The 23,296-nt window shown below is 34.4% G+C and overlaps 1 protein-coding gene across 5 annotated transcripts in view; it reads right to left on the bottom strand.

The window, feature by feature from the left end:
* The window catches only part of LOC149798150 (uncharacterized), an 88,939-nt gene that overhangs the window by 12,758 nt on the left and 52,885 nt on the right, over nt 1-23,296 (bottom strand). For all 5 annotated transcript variants that reach the window (XM_089963256.1, XM_089963255.1, XM_089963257.1 and 2 more), the window contains 12 exons: nt 22,038-22,094; nt 20,160-20,230; nt 17,710-17,806; nt 16,171-16,239; nt 12,081-12,172; nt 10,367-10,440; nt 9,345-9,427; nt 7,186-7,269; nt 6,160-6,212; nt 5,178-5,255; nt 3,699-3,759; nt 523-637 (listed from right to left, as the gene is read on the bottom strand). In XM_089963256.1, the coding sequence (XP_089819382.1) occupies nt 523-637; nt 3,699-3,759; nt 5,178-5,255; nt 6,160-6,212; nt 7,186-7,269; nt 9,345-9,427; nt 10,367-10,440; nt 12,081-12,172; nt 16,171-16,239; nt 17,710-17,806; nt 20,160-20,230; nt 22,038-22,094 (934 nt within the window). The remainder of the gene's footprint in view (nt 1-522; nt 638-3,698; nt 3,760-5,177; nt 5,256-6,159; nt 6,213-7,185; nt 7,270-9,344; nt 9,428-10,366; nt 10,441-12,080; nt 12,173-16,170; nt 16,240-17,709; nt 17,807-20,159; nt 20,231-22,037; nt 22,095-23,296) is intronic.

Genomic DNA, 23,296 nt, shown 5'->3' with positions numbered 1-23,296 from the left:
CATTTGCAACATGACAAGTCTTTTGGATCATCGTTTGTTATGAACATCTGCATTTTACAACAAAAATCTTTTAGACCACCTTATACGAAATTTGTTATAATGATGAAGACATTATTATTTCTTATGATCAATACAACTGTCTCTCTGTTTACAACGTGAACCTGTGAAATATTTTCCAGTTAAAAGTGTACTTTCACAAATTCATACATATAAAATGATATGCATGTCTTTTCTACATATATAAAACATCTATATAGGATATTTTTACTTTCTGTTCATAAAACGATCAAAGACATAGGTTTAAACTTATTTTATGGCAACTGATTGCCGAATAGAAGGGCATAAACTGTATATACTAGCTTATAAGTCTCGTACAACGGCAACCAACAGAGACCTTGATCTCCTGGTGCAGTTAAGTGTCTTTGTCTTTGTTGCATATGCAAAGGCAGATCTGGATTTGTGCAGTTTGCAGTTGGATTTGACTTATAACCGAGTATATAGGTAGTTGGGTATATACATTACATTTGGCATGACTAAATGTTCGTTTACAACCAAGCTCCTCTGCAGTCTGCGATGCAAATAAGGCATCATTGTGTACATCCAAAACATTCTGTATCCGGACAACTCTCACTGTGCCCTGAAATATTGGGTATGAAAATAGCTGTACACGGCTAAAGAGAGACCAAAGTAATGCAAAGAAGTCATAAAGCTCTGTTGGTACGAATATATATAAATCTTGGAAATTCCAGAATCCGTTCATTTTGATTATTTGAGAACGTTAATGGATATATATATATATATATATATATATATATATATATATATATATATATATATATATATATATATATATATATATATATATATATATATATATATATATATTCCATTAACGTTCTCAAATAATCAAAATGAACGGATTCTGGAATTTCCAAGATATTGGTTATTAATGTTTCATAATGAGGAAAATCGAATTTCATGTAATCAAGGTAGAAACTCAGATTATAAGAAAATTAATATGATCACTTTTGAAATTATTTATTTTGGTAATATTACATCACTAGCTATTGTTTTAGAAAATCATAAGTCTTTATTTTTATGAGGCCCCTGTTTTGGTATTTATAGGTTACTGCATTTGTATGGGAAATATGAACGAGTTTTTCTGGGCGATTCTGCACGAATTTGGGAGTGAAGTATTTCTCCGAGAAAACGAGTTCATATTTTCCCATACAAAAGCAGCAACCTTTTTATTATACACTCATTTTTCCAACTAAGGCTTGCTAACAAAAAAGAACACACGACAAGAAAAAAGTAACTGAATTTATGCCGTATTACAAAAGCAATACACAACCGTAGATTCGTCAATACACAATATCAACATTAATGCGTTCATAGCACTGCCACCGACCTTTGAACTTCGTCATGCGCTCGTCATTAGTTTAAAAACTTAAGAGTCATATTGCGAATGAATGCGAATTAAAACAACTTTTCCAGTTTGTCTGGAATGGATGGATTTTGTTTTCTTCTGATGATCCAACTAAATTCTGCTTTTCTGCTTGTGATGACTTGGATTTACTGAGGCGCCTAGATTGCTAACAAAACTCTTTAGAAGCATTTTCTTTCTAGAATTTAGTGTTTGAAATATTTGTACAGTGGTATGTCTCTGATAGATATGAGATAGCCATTGGCCTCAATATGGTTTTCTATGCTATTTATATAGACACTAGAGAGCACTGGTCATAGTCTGAGCTATTCTTTTTGTGAAAAGATACAAAGATTTCTCCTGAATAACTCTTTACGTGATCAGAATGGCATTTTCGATATTGCGTCTCTCGCGTTTTTTGTGAACACTGCGAATATCACGTTCATTTGTTTGCTTGTTTAAAAGTTTCATTTATGACTCAGTAAACTCGTCCACACTGTTAACTTTATCATCTCTTCTTTCAAATGGTCAAAAACAGCTTGTTTAGTTCTTCCAATAATAACATAATCTGAAGCCTCTGTAAAATGAGCGTGAATACTTCCTTTACAAAGTAGTTCAAATTATGATACTAGTTTTAGACACGTGTCGTGCTATATGTTGCCGTGCAGTATGGGAAAATACTGCACAAGTTTCACAATGCAAAATTGACAGAGAAAAGAAATGAGCATATAATAAAATATAATAATATATGTTAAGCTGTACCAATTCTGTTACTTTCGCTAATTAAGCAATAACTAGGACCATCACGTTAAACATTAAGCGTAAGTTATATGCCACGTACCAAGCTGCATTTTTGAATGAAATGACTATATGACTGATGACAATAACCTTTCTGGAACGGGTTAAATTCCCACTCTCAGAGTTGTCGGCCTACGAAAAGCCATTAAGCTGGATGAGAACAAGTCTGTCAAGGATTTCGAAGGCTTTTGATTGGATATTAAAAAAAGAACAAGTCTGTCAAGGATTTCGAAGGCTTTTGATTGGATATTAAAAAAGAAAACAAAAACACCTGCTCACTGGTCAGCCAGTCTCAAGATAAATTCGAAAAAAATTATTTCTTATGGACAGATTTCGGTGCATTAAAATCTGGTTCACTCAATTAATACAGTGATATATAACATGTTTCCTTGCCGGTTGTGTACAATGATTGGCCCTCCTTACATTCTAAATCTGATGAAAGTACAAAATAAATTATTCTTTTATGAACAGGTAGTCGTAACCACAGATAATTAGTCCAATTTCACCAAATCAGTCTTAAAGTTAAGTCTAGACTTATGACACTTAATTTGCCAGTTTAAATTAAGACTTAAATTTAAGCCACTGACTATATAAGTCCTGTTGGTGAAATTAACGCCTGGTTTCGTTTAATGTAACCAAACAATAGGAATACACTTCACTTGTCTCCCTCCGGTGCTAGTCCGATAACTTCGTTGCCTTGTTCGACCAGATTTCCGAGCATCTCAGAAGAGATCTTCGCATATAAATAGTTTGGCAAAGGTTTATAGTAACGATTGTAAAGCTTAAAATGACGCTTAACACAAACCTGGTAAAGATCTAAACTAACGATTGTACGCTTAAAATGACGCTCCTCACAATATGGTAAAGGTCAATGCAAACCATTGTAGCGCTTAAAACGACGCTTATCACCAATCTGGAAATGCTAGTGATTGATTTAAAGACTACTTTTATTAAAATACTCATGATGGCTAAATTCTCTTTAAAGGAAGACTGAGATCTGTACGTGATTTAACATGAGTGTTATAACTTGTCTACACCAGCAGGAATCGTGCATGCACAATAATTCCTACCTTTTGAGTGGACTAGTACATGATACAAATTCGACTGAAAGGTTCGCGGCCAGGTCATCCTGATCGAATATAAAAATGCAAAATGCTTTCGTTTTTTCTTGCTATTTCCGACTAAGCATAGAATCAATCATGTAGAGATAGAAAATAACATTTTTTGACACCGAACATCTTGCACACTAAATGTGACACAACAGTAGATAAGAAACGCCTTTAGGTTTGTATAGATCTTTACCAGGCTATTTTGTCGCGTTGAACTTTCAGAGTCACGCGAGATCCAGGTTGAACAAGACAATAGCTTTGATGTGTTTTGCTAGTATTAGACAAAAAGGCCGAACGCATTCCGATTGAGTAAGCAATAAACAAAGTAGTATGCTGAGAGTTTCCATGAAAGTAATCAACATTCTTACCGTTTTCACTATGTGAATCCAGGGAGTGCGGTGTGTATCTTTGACAATCATCATGTCTTTCCTACAATTTTAAAAGAGAAAAGGTCTTATAAATAATTATGATTTTATCTTGTGATAAACAGAGTTCAAAATGAAGGAATAAGCGGTGGCCAACAACATTTCAAACATCTATATGCACACACATTAGGTTCTCATGTAATAAGGGATGAATGATCGGAGCAATACATATAACTAATATGCGTCATACATAGTCATGTTTGTATAATCCTGTTCTTTATATTAGTACAGTGTATTATATGAGGTCATGTGATACCTCATGGGAAGACTGACTCCTGATATAGGTCATTATATGTTGGGCTGTTACAGAATAAGGAGTACGAATAATAACAGAAATGTCTGAATCGTATTTTACGCTAAATGTTATACCACTTTTATTTTACATCTTCTGGCTGTGCATTTACTTCCCTAATGAATTTAAATGCCAAATAATAAAAATAAAACACTGTTGAATCCAAAGTGTGATGACACTTATAAACAGTACTTAAGCTGAAGTGATTTAATGTGAAAAATAAGCGAATATTGTAATTTCACTTACCCATAATTCCTAAACTGAAGAGTTTCAGGGTCAGAAATAATCACACAGTGTAATATCACTTACCCATAATTCCTAAACTGAAGAATTTCAGGGTCAGAAATAATCACACAGTGTAATTTCACTTACCCATAATTCCTAAACTGAAGAATTTCAGGGTCAGAAATAATCACACAGTGTAATTTCACTTACCCATAATTCCTAAACTGAAGAATTTCAGGGTCAGAAATAATCACACAGTGTAATTTCACTTACCCATAATTTCTAAACTGAAGAGTTTCAGGGTGATAAATAATCACACTGTTTAATTTCAGTTACCCATAATTCCTAAACTGAAGAGTTTCAGGGTCAGAAATAATCACACAGTGTAATTTCACTTACTTATAGTACTAAACTGAAGAGTTTCAGGGTCAGAAATAATCACACAGTGTAATTACACTTACCCATAGTACTTAAACTGAAGAGTTTCAAGGTGATAAATAATCACACAGTGCAATTTCACTTACTTATAGTACCTAAACTGAAGAGTTTCAGGGTGAAAAATAATCACACTGTAATTTCACTTACCCATAGTACCTAAACTGAAGAGTTTCAGGGTGAAAAATAATCACACTGTAATTTCACTTACTTATAGTACCTAAACTGAAGAGTTTCAGGGTGAGAAATAATCACATAGTGTAATTTCACTTACTTATAGTACCTAAACTGAAGAATTTCAGGGTGAGAAATAATCACACAGTGTAATTTCACTTACTTATAGTACTAAAACTGAAGAGATTCATGGTGATAAATACATTCATCGCATGGTGTGATTTCACTTACCCATAGTACTTAAACTGAAGCAATTCAGGGTGAGAAAAATACGCTCATTTTCTGATTTCACTTACCCATAGTACTTAAACTGAAGAGATTCAGGATGCGAAACGAGCTCATCACACGGAAATTCTTTAAATAAATCGAGCGACCTGTAAAAATTGCAAATATAAACTATTTAAGACTAAAATACTGTATTTAAAATTATTTATTCGTATATATGCTCTGGTAATTCATAAACCGCAGATTCGCAAGTCGATGTGCCCTTATTTATATTCAGAAAATTCATATATGAAATCCGGATATCCAACGTAAAAGATATATGTCAGCTGCAACCAATTTTATATGAAAAACATGTATTCTGTTTATTATTCATGTTTGTGTGCGTGTTTGTGTGTGTGGGTATGTGTGTGTGTGTGTGTGTGTGTGTGTGTGAGAGAGAGAGAGAGAGAGACAGACAGACAGACAGACAGAGAGACAAAGAGAGACAGACAAACAGACAGACAGACAGAGAAAAAAGAAGTATTTTTGTGCAAAATATTATAACATATTTCATTCAACTATCGATGGCTTACGTTTTATTCACTGCTTATTAAAGTTCCTGTTACATACAGCGATATTATTATTATTATTATTATTATTATTATTATTATTATTATTATTATTATTATTATGAATGTATGATTATTATTATTATTATTATTATTATTGTTATTATTATTATTATTATTAATCGAATTAAAAGATTGTTAACAATGAAATTAAAATGTTGGCATTTCATTTTTTAGCATATAGCACATCCTCTGAAATCAAAATACCAAATCAGGAGAGTAGGATTGGCCGATTGGGATAATGTGAGATTTCCGAAAACAGGGGTTTGATAGGGATGGTAGTAAAATAATTGTCAGCGATTTCCCAAGGAGTACCTTGGACTCCAATCTGTCCCTACATTTTAGTACTTTTGTTTTCCCTTGAAAAACAAACATCACAATGTCCTATCAGAATACCTGTTTGAATATCAACGCGCGCTAAGGAATTGGTACCAGTCATACTTACTGCAAGAAATCTACAGGTGGTCCCTTGGACGTGTGCTGCAATCTTAGAAAATCCTGAAATATAAATTAAAATAATGTAGATTTTGTTTCCGAAGTATACCGCATCAGCTGGTATAATTTTTATATTTAAAAGAAAATGGAGGAAGCGTTATTGTCAGTAAATATGATATGTACAATTCCGTTAAATTAAAACATAAAAAGGAACCTGTCATAAAAAGTACATAATTGTACCCTAGAAAGTTGAAGAGATAATTGAAACTCTACCTTATGAAACAACTACATACATAATTTCAGTTTAAAGTTACACGTGATCCTTTAACTGCACACGCTTGAGTAAATGGAAGCACATTTTTGTTATTGTTTTAGGAGAAAATGTTATATTAGAAAGCTTGACATTTCATAAATTTCAACCGGAAATCAAATCCTACATGGACAATAATTTCAAAAAGAAATATTTCAGAGTAGTTGGACACATTCAATATTCCCAAGTCTTTGTGAGCAAAATTTGGAAAGTATTCACTGCGTTTTATTAATATCTTATATTACAAAGCACAGTTGCAAGATCCAATTTCGCATGTGGCAAAATATAACCACTCTTTTTCAATAAACTGCCAAGAAAATGTGCATTTTAAGTTGACGTACTCTGGAAACCTCGATCAAAACGTGCTTTCTCTTTGCTGTTGTTATTGGTTTCAAACGCCATTTTTTTAGCATACATGTCGGTCAGTTTGTTTGGTGTAGGAAGAACTCGGGAGAACCCCGGGAAGATCCATCGACCCAGGGGAAGCTATTAGCAAGCTTTATCGCATATCAACGTTGGCCGAGCCCGAGACTCGAACCCAGGTGAGTAGAGGTGAGACGTAAGTGATCTGTTAAGTCGAGAACCCTAGACCACTCGGACACTCGGGGCCCCCTTTCCTTTGTAACATTTTAACATGATATTACGTATATATGATATCAGAAATACGAAACTGGTTTATGAAACACCACATCTAATAATAGTCTCTAATAAAATATAAATACTCACAATTCTCTCTAGAATCAGACACTCGAAAGCACCCTTTGTTACTAGATGATGTTCCCTCGGCCATTGATGTTCCATCTCTTCGGGCTATAAAGTTCAAATTAATAAATATTCCTAGCAAGCCCTAGAAAGTATGCGTTATAGATATTCAAATTTCGTTAATACATTAACAAGAGGATCTGTTTACAAATAACTGGTACATTTTACGTGGAGCTTTTACATGTCAGGATCCCCAAAGTACATTTAAAACAAGATAAGTATGAGTAAATGAAGTGCAGGTTTGATTTCGGGAAATAGTTTTCTTCTGTATCACGTATTTGGTAGCTTAAAGGAAGACGTGCCTTAAAAACTAAATCCAAAATACGACTACCCAAAAACAGTACTGGGTGGCTTCGTGGCCAGCATGCAGGACTTGCAATAGAAGTGGACGCGGGTTTGCATCCTAATATCAGATTATCTTTGGTTAGTAACCATGGTGTGTTCTTGTGCAAGGCACATTACTCCAGCTGCTTCGTGTCTAAATAACCCTGCTTGCATTGCTGTGCTGTAAAACACCTATTGAAACCTTAAAAGACATTCAAGTCTATGTGATCAACACATGCGACAGTCGTCGACCAGGATCACATTTGGCCTCTCTTCTACTTTTCCTGCGACAACACAGTGGTATATTTTAATTCACATGGGCTACACCCACTAATGGAACATTTACTTACTTGCTCTGAACGGCAGTTTCCTAAACACGATGAAAAAGTAGAATTGTGGTTTCGTGATCACCATGGTTATCTGTTTCATTGGGCTCGAAAACATATATCGATGGCAAGACGAAAATGTTATTGATCACACTAACCCAGTTCTTACTAAAAAAAAACATTATGGACACTCCAGATATATTCATGGTTAAAGTTTGCCTATTGTATTGTATGTGATATATTGATTAACAGTGTGCCCTATTTAACGAATTTAAGACATTCCAAAGAAGACAAAGGGACTCTGCTCTAATTCTCCATTTTCATTATTGTTTTATAAATGAGTTAGGTTTATTACCGCTTGAGATTAACATATTTAGGTATTGAGTTTGAAGAAAAAATGTTGTTTCTCATTATTTATTAAGACCCTCTCTCAGTCAGAATCAAGATCTTCTAGTTATTAACCTTAGATGTCGCTCATAATAAAATTCATCGAATACCTTCACGATATGAGCCTATGTACTAAGTTTCATCAAATCTGATCAGAAACAGAGTCAATTAAATGTTGACAAGTTCAGCCATGAAAAATGCAAGATCACCTCTTCCATATTTGTGAATCACGCTCATAGTTGTACTTGTCTGAGATCTTGATGAGTGAGTGTATTCATCAAGTCTAATCAAAATAAGGTCACAGTCTCCCAGCCAATCAGATGCAAGAACACCTTACTAATATACGTGGATTAAGCTCGTCATTAAAATCCCCCATTAAATTGTGATGGTTCAAAAGTACATAATTCAAGTTTGGAAAAGTAAAAGACAAAATGAATGAGAAATATGCCTTTAAGAGAGGTAGCAAGCTCAGTGAATCATTTGAAAAATAACCACATTAAAATGCACGGTACTCGCTCGTTTTCTAAATCATCTGAGATCGTGATGACGTAAATTCATATTCATCTCTGATAAATCAAATTATGACACAAATATGGTCAATAGAATGGTAGAAAGCTCAGGCAATCATATGCAAAATCATCTCATAAAGTGGGTATTGCTTCAAATCCATCTTCTCCGAGATCTTGACTATATAATCCAATAGTCCAACTATGACGATATAAGCCAATATTCCGATCTTGACAATATAAGCCAATATTCCAATCTTGACGATATAAGCCAATATTCCAATCTTGACGATATAAGCCAATATTCCGATCTTGACGATATAAGCCAATATTCCGATCTTGACGATATAAGCCAATATTCCGATATTGACGATATATGCCAATATTCCTACTTTAAGCAGAATCCGATTAGAAAGATGTACCCTAGAGTGGTAACAATTGTTCACGGTGGCACGAGGGATGCAGGGCCATTCTCCAAACACATAATCAAATTATAAAAGAAATTCAGATGATTTTATAAACGACGCTTTCAGAATCGCCGATTCAAGATTACAATGGCTTAAAATAAAGGAAGGCTTACATCAGTAGTGGATCCCTTGCGAATGACACCCTCATTTCGTGTGATAACACCAGACATCAGGCGATATTCTTTTACCTTTTGCACTGTAATTTAAAATAAATTAGGGTAGTTTTTCCACTTTAAAATCACAACAATTTATTTGTATCTAAATATATTCTGCAAATTGTGTTGTCGCATCATGTCTATTGTTGTATAGAAAATCGACTTTTCCAACATATCAATGCAACATAGATCTCCCTTATTTATAGTAAAATCTGATAGTCACATCGTATCCACAAGATCCGAAATATACTATTCAACTGTAAAAATAACAACTGTCAAGTTTTAAAATATTTTTTATTGATTCAAGCTTTGGAGAAAATGTAATAAATGCTATAGATATTCAATTATTTTGTTAATTATCTCTGCGAATAATTACTGCATCGACCCCATGGAGCTTTTTCATAATCAACATTTGAAATATTTTTTATTTTTTATTCCGAAAGTTATTTTTGTCAATTTTCATATATTTTCATCATACTCGGGCGTTACAAACATCAATCATTAATCGACGATCAACAAAACATCGGTAATGGTATCCTAGGGCAAGAAAAGTTTATCTTTCCTCCGATGGTATTGTTATCACATATAACCAAGAGTAGTAGCCGAAAGTTTGCGTAAAGTGAGATATATTAGAAGTAGAGATCAGCCGTCAGTATAATTTCATAAACAGTGAATGTTTTAATCTTATACACGTCCCACAAAAATGCCTTGGCTGTCTCATTCTCTGTCAAATTATAATGTACATTCTTATAAGATCATGTTCTGATTATGGAAGAAGAAGAAGATGATGATGATGATGATGATGATGATGATTGTTCGCGATGCTATAAACAGTCCGTGAGTTCACAAAGATACATGGTAGTCGAATAGATTATCATTCTTGTCTTTCGAGCAATCCTGAGAAGAACTATCTTTGTCTTTAAAAACTTAATTGTATTTATGTCGTAAGAGCAAAGATGAATAATGGGTAGATAACTAACATTCTCCTCTGAGGATATAGTAAAATCGTTCTGGTTGCTCCCCTTGATAGGCCACTATTCGGCGGTCTTCATATCTATAACGGTAACAAGATACAAATTACAGTAAGAAGTATTACAATTTAACTTGGTTACTTCTACTATCACTACCCCAACTACTACTGCCACTACCACTACAGCGACTACAACTACAACTGTTACTACATAACTACTACTATAGCGACTACTACTACTACAACAACTACTGCTAATAATGCTACTACTACCACTACTAAGGCTACACTGTAACTTCGAATCCTACTACCATAATATTATTGCTACAATTATAGGGACTAATACCACTACAATAGCTACATCTATTGCTAGTACTAGGACTACAAGTACAGCTAAAACAATATGACCAATTGTTATTTATATTACACAATGGACCTATATGAATTCTTCGTTTCAGAAGAATCTTTCTCATGAATCTATTTAATAGAAAAATGTGTACGGGGTGGTGGGGGTATAAAGTGTGTTTGTTTATGTGTTGATGTTAATTAAAGAATTTCTTTTTTGTAATTATCACTCTTTTGATACATTTATGATTCATGCTTCCGTATGATTATCACTCACTTGACACATTTGATTATTGCTTCCGCAGGTATTTGTACTTTCAATGTATATCACTGTCAACACGTGTGTGTATTACACTGCCACTTGTGTATTGAGTTTGTATCCTCACAGTCCAATAGTGCTCAAAACAAAGAATGTTTTGTATTGGTATAACTACCACTACTACACGGCATGCATGATGTGTGTGTGTGTGTGTGTGTGTGTGTGTGTGTATTAAAATCTCGAGAGATCGAACCTCCAAGGAAGTAAGTGAATTGAATTGTCAACAAAGCTTGCTATAATTATAAACAATCTGCCAGGTACTAAATACGACTTCAAATGTTCCATACACCGTTGTGTATTATTTAAAGGCTTAAGAATACAGGTGTATTAAAACTGATTGGTTTCAGAAATTAAAACAGAATGCACCAGAGCATGGTGGACCATTTTTGCATACATATTTAAATGGAATCCTGTGAAGCATCGACCTGTAAACCACTCTGACACATGCATTCATAACCTCTCCACGGAATCTTAAAAAAAAATGTTGCCTTGAATTGCAGTTTACAACTTTCAAAACAAATAAAATCAAGTGTACAATATACATTCCCTTGTGTCGACGAATGCGTTTAATTTGTTTTTTTTTAAATGACATTTGCAGGAAGTTTCATTCTTGCAAAATCAAATTTCTATTAAAGCCATACATTATATTATATTATATTATATTATATTATATTATATTATATTATATTATATTACATTAAAAGAAAGTCAATTTGATTTTAACAGGGTACAAAGTTTCTTTATATTATATTATTATAAAGCCAGATTAATATTAAAATCATACAAAGATTATATTGTATCAAGTATTTAGGATACCATTTCATTGTTAAGTCTGTGTTATCTTCATCTTCCCATAATCATCTTCATTCTCATTTCTGTGAATGTAAGCATCTATCCTGCTTACAGTTGGAGTCACTCTTAAACTTTCTCTTATTAAACTGTTCTCGTTTTTTTATAGTGTTTTATTTGGGGGGGGGGGGGGCAGCATTACGAATGTTTGAACCAGTATTTATTATCCACAAGCTGAAGTATGACTGAATCACAACAACTGATCACGTACCTCTCATATGCTAGTACCCGTGCAAGTTCACCTTCCAGCTGAGATGGAAATAAATGCTGAAATGCTTTTGTTGCTCGTAGTATCCATGTTACCTGTAAGACCACACAATAAAAAAGCAGTTAGTCAGTATGCTGTGAAACTTATCTTTGCTCAGAATCTAAATTTAGCGGTTTGCTTATGTGATACTATTTTATGGTGATATTTATCACATGACTATTGTGTTTCTTCTCTCAATATACCCATATAAGTTGTCTGTATTTAATAAAAATCATGACATATAATGTCACCAAGTCAAGCGAGGCAAAAGCGTAATGAATGAGTATCCGAATGTATTTCAGTCATTCCACAAATTGGCCGGTACTCTGTCCAAGCATTAGCTTAGCCAATATGACGGTGTCAACAGGCACTGATAAAATAATGATCATGAAATCGGAAACTATTGTCAAGCGGTAAGAATGGCCACTTCCCGTTCAAGTCGACCGAGTTCAAATCCAGCAAGGTACACATTCTTCTTTTCACTTAATGTGCTATTTTACTTTGAGTTTGGAAGGATCAGGGCCAACAAGGGGGGGGGGGAACCGGGGTTATATCCCCGGGGTTCGGGCCGAACAACACTTTTAAATTTTATGAAAGAAAAAATTTGTTTGAACAAGAACTAGGAGAAGCCCGGGTGTTCCTTATTCCAGGGCCCGTGATCCCTCTCTACGGCCCTGGGAATGAGAACTACGTAAATATTTATATTTTTTGTTCGAATATTAACAAAGCATCGAAGAACATAAAAGGTAAACCGCTCACATCGAGCTGCTTCTTCAGTCTTTTATACATCTTGCTATAAAATACAAATGAGCATAAAACAAAAATAGAATCTGCCGAATAACAAATTTATTTCGTCTCTTGGGGGACAAGCTTAAGTAGTCTGACCCACTAGATGAAATATATCCATTATTGACTCCTTTCAAGCAAATATCTTCCTTTATTATTTATTTCATAAGCAGACACTGACATACATCAAAAGGAGAATATTATATTTCCACAGCGCCGAGAGCACTTTTATCGTCACAGGTGCGATATCGCTTTTGGAACTACCTTCTTTTTTCATTTAGGAAATATGTCTGCTGCCCTTTTGTATGTTATTAAAATCTGTATTTCAATACCTAAGTCTATTAAAATTGTATTCCTTCCCTCCCTCCCCCCCCCCGTCTCCGTCATGATGAATAGTTGAATGAGTCAAGAATATTAACCCTCTAATATACATGTACGTAATCAATGAGAAGGCGACATCAAGAAGACCTATAAATGAACCCTAAACAATAATACATAGGCTGCAAGTATTAACTTTTATAACATTCATTTTCTTCATGAATCAGGCAAGCTGTCAATAGCTGAACTTACATGACCTATTTGCTATTCAACATTCTGTGTCAGCCATCCCGTTACATTCAATGACAAACGTACACATTTTAAGAAAAACTCGTGATTTCATATAGTAACACAAAAGAATTTACGTCTCAATGCAGAAATAAACATAAATAAAAACCAAAATCCTCACAACGAAATTCACAATCATTAAATTCGGTTGTTCAATGATTTTACACACTGAAGTCTGCTGGACAGTTCTGTCATGTTTCTACAGGACACCCACAACAGGATTGTTTACTGCAGTGATTCTCAAACTGTGTGCCGCGGCACACTAGTGTGCCGCGAGAGATTTGCAGGTGTGCCGTGGGAGTTTTGAAAAATATTTAAAATTACTACGTTTTGAAACCTTGAACATATCGAAAAATTAAATGGTAAATCAATGTCGCAAAAGTTAAAAAAGTAACATATATATAAAACGCAATCTCTGTCAGTCTGTCATTCATTGGTTCCTTTCCTAACGCGAATATGAATATGGATGGGTGACCAATCCATTCGGGAACAACGAAACTACAAATCTTACAACCAAAGAAGAAGAACAGCTCATTGATTTAAAAAACGATAAATTTCTTCAGTCAACATTTCACGAAAAGAGCCTGGATGAGTTTTGGATCTCAATCAAGAAGTCATATCCTGCAGTCAGTTCAAAAGCAATCAAAGTAATTCTGCCATTTGTGTCTTTCGTGGTTTTGTGAGTTTGGATTTTCAGCATTGACTGAAATCAAATCGAAAAAGAGAGAGAGAGACTTCTTAAAATCGACGATGAAATGCGTGCTTTTTTTTTTACTTCGGAACCTCGCTTCAATCTGATTTGCTATCGAAAGCAGGCACATCCTTCACATTAAATTTAAAATTAATTATATATGTAAAAAATAAATTAAGTACTTCACCACGAAAATTGTTAAATATTTTCAGGTGTGCCTTGAATTGTTTTAGATCTTTTTGGTGCGCAGCAATACAAAAAAGTTTGAGAAACACAGGTTTACCGTATACATCCACGCAAGAGCTATCTTAACGGAAACAAAACTCTTCATTTTCGTATGACAAAAAGTTGGAAGCATTTCATGTTCAATCAAACTTTGCAAAATGTCGTGTCCTAAAATTACTGTAAAAGCTCGGAACTTCTTTTTATCGATGAAGTAATGCTGTTATTAATAGCATTGATACAAGATTGTGAAACAACAACATGCAAATTACTCTTGGAATGGAAACATTTTTTTATTGTCCTTCAACTCATGATAATACCATTCCCCCACTTCACTCGTGAAAATATCTCCTTGCAGCTACTTAAAAACGTAGATACCCTCCATATATAAGTCACTTTGGAATGTAGACATTCATATATTCCCAGTTTTGTCTATCATTTTAGCGTGCCGTATTTCTTCAGTTTGACTGACATTCTATCATTTTGATGATTGGTATAATGTATATCACAGACAATTTTAATGTAGAGTGTTCTTGATACTCTCTTTCTATATCTATGGAAAAAGCAACAATAGATTTTTTGGGTCGACGAGTATTGTTTCAAGAAAATATCCTGACATGTCTCTAAGGTAGCAGGGATAGTTTTGTAAAATGGCCCTTTCAAATCTCTTAACTTAAGGCTATGGTGTGACATTTTCAGCTATTATTGTTTAATAATTAAATATTAATTAAGATATGGATATATTTGTGAATTCGGTGTTTTAGCCTATTGTTGTCATTAAAACAGATGTGAGGCATGTACACCTCGCATAGTTACTTCACAGATTCTAGACAGTGAAATATCAATTGTCGGTTAGAAAGCAGGGCTACCTACCCATAGCGGAAACACGTAGAATACTCCAAAAATGCCTGGATATTAAATATTTTTATTTGCATCACACTGTTTATCTCCATATGTTTCAAAAGTATCACACAGAAAGGGCTTGTATTAACATTGTGAGCATCACTGTCAAAAATGACCTTTGGACATGAGAAACGCATATATCAATTTGGGATTTGGATTTTTGGATTTATTTTTTTTGACGTAGCTTTAACAATTTTTCAGTCATATCGCTACGGTGTCTGCAGTGTAGCAGTTTTTTGTGCTGTCTAGCACTGGGGCATCATGCCGCAGACATGTAGCATGACGTTTCTCACCCAGAAACCAGGCCGACCAGTCCTAACACTAACCTCTTAATGCTGAGGGTCTAGCGAGGCAGCTGTTAGTACCATTTTTGTAAGTCTTTGGTATATGACTCAGCCAGGGATCGAGCCCACGAAGTCCAGCACAGAGGCGGACGCTCTAACCACTAGGCCACCAGAGCGGTATTAAATTAATTTAAGATTAATTTGGGGCTAGCGTGATTAAGCTTCTTTTGCAACGAGCTTCCACTGACTTGTCAGGTCAGTGCATAATATATTTTGTTTCATTATAGCTATCTAAATATATGTAACTTTTTTTTACCTTACCGGTGCACTTTATTTTGTATGAACTTTTGAATTAAGCAGGTTGATGAAACATCAAATGTGTGCATAAAACTATTCATTGCACCCTATATTTACACACTACTCCTCAAACGATGTCTTTGTTGCAAGGAAGGTAACTTACTGTGGGAGTAAGTCACCTCATTACACAATAACATCATATAATTTGTGCTTATTTGAGTCTTTCTGTTTTATAATCCCAGTACCCTGCGTATTAGTAACTCACCCGTTTCAGGTCCGCTGGACTTCGGTATTCAGGTTGTGTAGACAATGCAAGCTGCATTTCCATGCCAAGCTGTAAGAAGTCAAGTAGTGCTGTATACATACATACATACATACATACATACATACATACATAAATACATACATACATACATACATACATATATGGTTAACGGTACATCATCACAATCCTGGCTATACTGTGCCATGCGAAACTAGGTTAACAAGAGAAAAGGTTGCTAAGAGTCCACGAGAGCACACATAAGAAATAAAACTGCGATTAGTGGCCTAATCCATAAAATACAATGTTAACATTTTGCACGGTATAATTTTCATTCTTTTAAAAAGTAAAACACCTCAGTTTAAACGCCTTAACAGGGTGCGCCTCACTGTAAACATATTACTTATGTTGCTCGCCTCTTACGGCATGCAGCAGGACACATCAAGCCTGTTCTGCATTCCCTAAGCCGCAGGGGGATGACTATTATGGTATTCTTTAAGTAGTTAATCTGTCGAATATCTTTAAAAAAAACCTGCATGAAATGTGGTCATATTGGTTAATATTATCAGAAGTGAAGAAGAAAAAAACGTACGAAGCCATTGGTACTCTGACAGCTACATCCCACCGTGGTACTCTTTAGAATGCTGATAACATACATCCTTCTCCGTACCCTTCCCCATGATGCACTGCACCGATATGAAACTACCATCCAAGCATGCAATTCAGGGGGAATTCGCAAACTAGCCTTTATGAGAATGGCGTCACAGCTGTGCGAATGATTTCACTGACAAACTAATAGTGAGACAAATTTAACTAGATAAGACCTGTGATGTTGGCTTGCCGTCTTAGACCAGGTACCAGCAAAGCCCATCGATTGCCAGTCAAATGTATGTTACAAAAGCGACCACCTTAAAAGCCAGAGTTGTGTAGATTTTAATTATAACCTACTGCAATATCTGAGACAAAATGTGAGACAAGAAAGTGAAACATATCATGATAGTTTTATGGAAAAATATTTTACATTTCTCAACAAGGAATATTTACTATTTCTGCTAAGCAAAAAATAATTCAAATTTCTGCATATCAAATGTTTTGCTCGCAACAAACGTTCTTTACATATACAATTGTTTTTGGAACAAGCACAACGACTCACCATTTTTGTGAATTTCAGGATTGCAATAAACCACGACGTTAAAGAACCAACGTACAATAATGACCATTTTGTGGAAACCATAGGACAATTTCCACACTTATATGGAAGACATATGACTATTTTCCTCACTTCAAAAGTACGAAAATTGATATCTACGAAAGCAAATGGCTAACAATTTACGAAATCAAGAAAAATATACTAAACACAACCACTTCATTATATGTCTTATATCATACAAAATCCTAAGTGATCGAAAATGTAATGAACATAAGATTTGATTAAACAATTATGTTATATACTTTTTGAAATGCAACCAAGACAGTGCTAAAACTAAAATTAATTCAACCACCACCAGTAACAAAGTAACCCGGAAATGGTTTCTCTCGTACAGTTGATTTTGACGTATTCTGGTTTTCCCGGTCAGTTTTCTCTTTCAGTCTTTTAAGAGCACCGGGTGTAGTTTCTGCTTCGTTTACGTGAAGATACCTAGACGAGGAAGATAAGATGAAACGGAAGTGTCAAACGCCAAAAAACGACTTGTGTTAACTTATGAAAAATGCTTCACATCTAACAGAATAATATTAAGCCATAAAATAATAATAATAATAATAGTGGAATACATGTGTATGTATGTAAATATTCAGATAAACAATAGTACATACAGCTGTTAGCTGAGTCTTTTTTTAACTTCAAATGTTTCGAAAACGAATTTATCAAAATTACGCAAAAGTTTTGCAGTCATTATCAAATAAATGAATACACATTATTAGTTTGGTTTTCCGCTTCTTTTCGGCTGAATTTTGAAGTAATTGTAGATACACAGAACATGTCTTTTAAACTCTCTTTTAAGTTTAGTTCAACCGCAAGCAAAATAGACCCCAATCTGACATCGTATAATGAGTCGGACGATTAAGGTCTTTATTGTGTGTTGTATTGATTACTCCTAACAAACTCCATAGACCCAGATCTGCTGGCGCATTATGCGACAGTAGATCTTGATCTGTGCAGTTTTCAGTTATACTTGGAACATATACAGTAATTATAAAATGCATGATTACAGACAGTTTAACGTCTTATGGACTGATCATTTCGTTTGATATGTTATCTACCTGTTTCAATTTATTTATACGTGTTTTGGACCGAGTCGGCGAAAAGAACGAATTTGACAAGGTGTAGGGCGACGTAGAGGCCGTCGGCAAAAAATATTCATCGTCCAGTCCAGGTCAGACGACTTATTTCCCCCCACAAGCAACAAAACACGAATAACCCCTCCCTGACGCTCTCTAATTATGAATGAAACTCGAAACGAATTGGGATTTATTATAAGTTCGATAAAAGTACATTTAGTGTAACGACGCGCCTAATTAGAAACAATCTGACCTGCGGACATTTGTAGAAATACCTAAATAGTGCCAATCTGTGTACGTGATACAGAAATATGGATAAAACATCTGTATCGAACACCATACCAACTGTGCGAGATTAATGAATATATAACAAAATATATTTCCCCCCGTGGAACATATCATGGAAACCGTAAAGTGATCTTGTGTTTCTTTTCTTATATTCCCTATGCAATCAGTGTCCGTCTAAACGAAACGATTATAAAGTGAACCAAGAATATTGATGCTCACAATTCTTTAATTACATCGGAATTTGTTTAACCAGTGATTGGAACACTCCGAAAAGACCAGTCAAATCTTTGTTTCCCATGTTGAACACAATTTATACAAAATGCACGATAAAGCACAGGGATGATGGATAATACGGCGTAGATGTCAAGTGTGGGTTTTTGACCCAGTTAATCTGATTCGTACGTATTTGATTTGAAGTTAGGGTGCCGACAACTTGACATGCCATCAAAATTCCCTGTGCAAACAATGCTTTACAAGATTCAAACACTCGTGAGCATATAATCAACGCATTTTATTCAGTTAAAGTGACAATTAACTTGAGTTATAAACAGAATAAATATAGACTTATAAAATATTTTTGACTTTTAACGTGTAAAAGTCTTGAAGAATGTACAAGTCGTTAGCAAGGAATCGATGTTAAAAAGATGTTCAATGCATATTCACCAAATGTCAGAAAATTCCATTCAAACCAAAACGGTCACTACATGCTAGCAATAAAAAAACCCCATACAGCTGGAAATATTAAATCTATTTTATATCTGTAACATATATTATTCGCGCATAATCTGCGCCTAATCACGAACAAAGTAGACCATGTTCTGCCATAGCATAATCCATCAGCAGACCTGTCCCCGTATTTTCAAAACAATTTGAGCAGAAACTAAAAATCTAAAGTCAGATATGATACTTTAGGGCGCATTTACATCATATAAATTAGCCTGTCTGGAAGTGTGACCCAAGTTAATAAACATATGTCAGGTCTGTGATTCTATACATTCTATTTATGGCGATAAACTTTACACATTTTTTGGATTTTTTGCTTGAGGTTCTATCTCATAATATTTTGGGAAACAGGAGGTCTAGCCGGAAAATCATCAAACTCTCGATCTTGAATTTTATATTTTGGTTCAACGAATCACAAATAACGTTACTTTTGAAAGGTTGTTTCTGACTGGCTGTTAATAGAAACTCGAGCTCAAACACAAGATAAGAGTTTGCTTGAGTTTTTTGTATTCATCTCCAGGCCCTGATCTCCTATGTTCGATTTTCTTATGATTTCAAGCGACCTGCGAATTATGCGATAGCATATCTGAGTCTGCACTGTTTTCGCAATTAAGTATACAGTATACACGAATGAGTAAGTATGCTGGAAGCATATGGAAAACACACAAGGGAAAAAGCTATACGTGTAGACGGCGACTCACTTTTTTCTTGGCCAGCTAGCTCTGTGTAATAATAGCACCATAAGGACTGCATCCCGAAATCTATCTATACCCTAGCAAAAAGGGAAACAAAAGAAAACAAATCGCATGAAACACATTCAACAATGCTTGACTATCTTTTTTCATAGAATCGTGAATCAAATTAAACTCCATAAGAGCTATAGGTATCGAAACTCAATTCTCCTTTTTCTTTTTCTTCTTCTTCTTCTTCTTCTCTCTCTCTCTCTCCGAAATCAGCAATATGCCCTGAACACACAAATACACACAAGGGTATTTAAAACTGAATTTTGATCCCCAATACAAGATTACACAAATAATTCAAATACCTTCCATGTAATATAGACAATAAGAGACGGCTACAAAAATATGAAACTAATCAATGTAGAAAAGAAACTCATGTCCCCAGCAAGGATAAGAAGTGCATATTTCCGTATCGATACAACATACATTTAATAAATGTTGTCATATAGGTTATAAACAACAACGATATCAATTTCTTTACAATTTCATATTATTTATTAGCGTTATTCACCATGAATTTCTAAACGCTGGTTTCAATCTTTATTATGTGATCTCTAAAGGCTAAAATAGAGTTTAATTTATTATCAGTCCTCTAAATACTGAAATAAAAAAAATAAAAAACAGAATTCATTCATTAAATTGTAAAAAGCACATTTATTTATTTTCTTGCAATGAGCACAAAGACAGTTTGCACTGCAGGTAATTTACTGTTTAAATAGGCGATTAATAAGCCAACTAAATAACATTTACTATTTTTCGCGTTCCCGTGACAAAAGGCTTGAATCCTCCCGTGGTTTTCTGGAATCTCTTTTTAAATCAAAGCTTGTTGAACATATTGATATATTCACATGATGAATACCTAACTGGTGACATTCATGACTTGTTTCATATATATTTATGTGAAAAGTTTTTCCATACAAAATACCAGCATAGACAGGGATTTTAAAATTATAAATCGCCTTCCAAGCTTGTGCTCATTCTAAACGTTTTCTAGGTCAACTCTCTTTTCCAGTGAAGGGCATTTTTTATGGTTTGCCTTTCTGCTCGCAAAATTGTATACAGGTTTTATCTGTAGAGTGGACAACCTATTGCAATTATATATTACAATGGTCCATAGATGCCTTTAAGCTTTTTCGTATTTCCGGCTTTTACCCTCTGAGCAATATTTCAGACACCAAATAAGCACTAAATGTTTAAAACTTTCCAAGTATGTTAAAGAGTTAATGAAACACCGTCTTTTAATATATTTCTACCAAATATGTATATTTTCAGTGCTTAATGTGTTCTTAAGTAACAACTTAATATGTACTTAAGTGACAACTTAATATGTTCTTAAGTGACAACTTAATATGTTCTTATGTAACAACTTAACATGTTCTTAAGTAACAACCTAATATGTTCTTATGTAACAACTTAATATGTTCTTAAGTAACAACTTAATATGTTCTTATGTATCAACTTAATATGTTCTTATGTAACAACTTAACATGTTCTTAAGTAACAACTTAATATGTTCTAATGTAACAACTTAATATGTTCTTAAGTAACAACTTAATATGTTCTTATGTAACAAATTAACATGTTCTTATGTAACAACTTAATATGTTCTTAAGTAACAACTTAATATGTTCTTAAGTAACAACTTAATATGTTCTGCGAAAAAGGACTATGATAAAAACAGTTTGTTGTGGCAAACATCGAAAATTTTCACAATCTTCCTTAATCAATAAATAAACGATCCATCCATTTTGAACAAACAAAATTACCAATATCTAATAAAGAAATTCATGTTAGCTAATCAGTGACGTGAATTACCTGACGCCACTCATATAACCCTACCTTGAAATCCCGTCGTCGTTGATCTCGTATCTGTTGACTGCTCAGGTGCTTGAATTTCTGCAGAGTTAAAGAGAGGATTTAAATTATCATGTGATGCATATGTGACGTTTCATAATAATATGAGGGAGGATTTATATATATATATATATATATATATATATATATATATATATATATATATATATATATATATATATATATATATATATATATATATATGATGTTGAAAGTTATGCTCTCGCCCGAAGAATATGGGGCTCGCAAGCTTTTCCCCTTCTATTTCATTTTCACCCGCAATATTCAACATCACAAATATATATGAAATGTTAATTACAAATAGAGGGCAAGCGGTTTAGCTTCTCCATAATTGGATAGAGCAGATAACATTACGTCAAATAATCCATCGATTTTTACAGATAACTAAAACTAATTAGACATAGGTACCTCATTTATTTTTATTTTCAATGCGCATGACTTGAACTGGAGCCCAGCACACGCGATGACAGTGATGTCTGAAGCAGTCAGTTACGGGAGGTAACCGTTCGGCTAATAAAGAAAGGTGTCCGTTGGCAGCGGCGGGTCCAGAAATATCATTTATGGGCGCAAAGGGAGTGCGTACATACCTAGACAATGGGTCTATGGAACAGACTCTTCCAAATTTTAATGGTGCTTAAGGTAGACGGACGGACGGACGGACGAAGTCATAAAATAATATGCTCCTCTTAATAGCGACCGTATAAAAATCACTTGAATATTTTCTTCAATAGCCACCCACCCAGGACAGCCCTTGTCGGCTGTCTGTGTGTTTTCTTGGGAAAGGCACAAAGCTCTCATTTCTTCCGCATGATATTGGCTGTAATGTGTTACAAGTACGGTTGAAACCGACAAAACAAACACGCCTTCAGTCGCCCTCAGTCGTTGTTTCCGTATCCACCTAGAATCCATTATGAGGAATACGTAACGAAGAGAATCGTGTGTCAGTAGTCAATTTTGCTTCAACCCTATGGTATGTGCTGTTAACAGTTATTCTATACGGTCAGGGTACGGATATATTAGCAATGGATTAAGGCTAACATAATAATATCTGATATACTGCAATCTAACAGAGCATGTTCGGGGGATATTTTACATCAGTTTCAATAATCTATCACATTTTACGAATAAAGATGAGATTGACTATGAAGTATTACTAATGATTGTACAAAATTACAAAAATGGCACTAACAGCTGCCTCGCTTGGCGCTCAGCATTAACAGGTT

This window comes from Sinohyriopsis cumingii, chromosome 6 (assembly GCF_028554795.1).
Source record: "Sinohyriopsis cumingii isolate HCF-2022 chromosome 6, ASM2855479v2, whole genome shotgun sequence".
In the NCBI taxonomy this organism is placed as follows: Eukaryota; Metazoa; Mollusca; class Bivalvia; order Unionida; family Unionidae; genus Sinohyriopsis; species Sinohyriopsis cumingii.
Note: the sequence above shows the minus strand (reverse complement) of the source record. Positions and strands in the feature narration are given on the sequence as shown.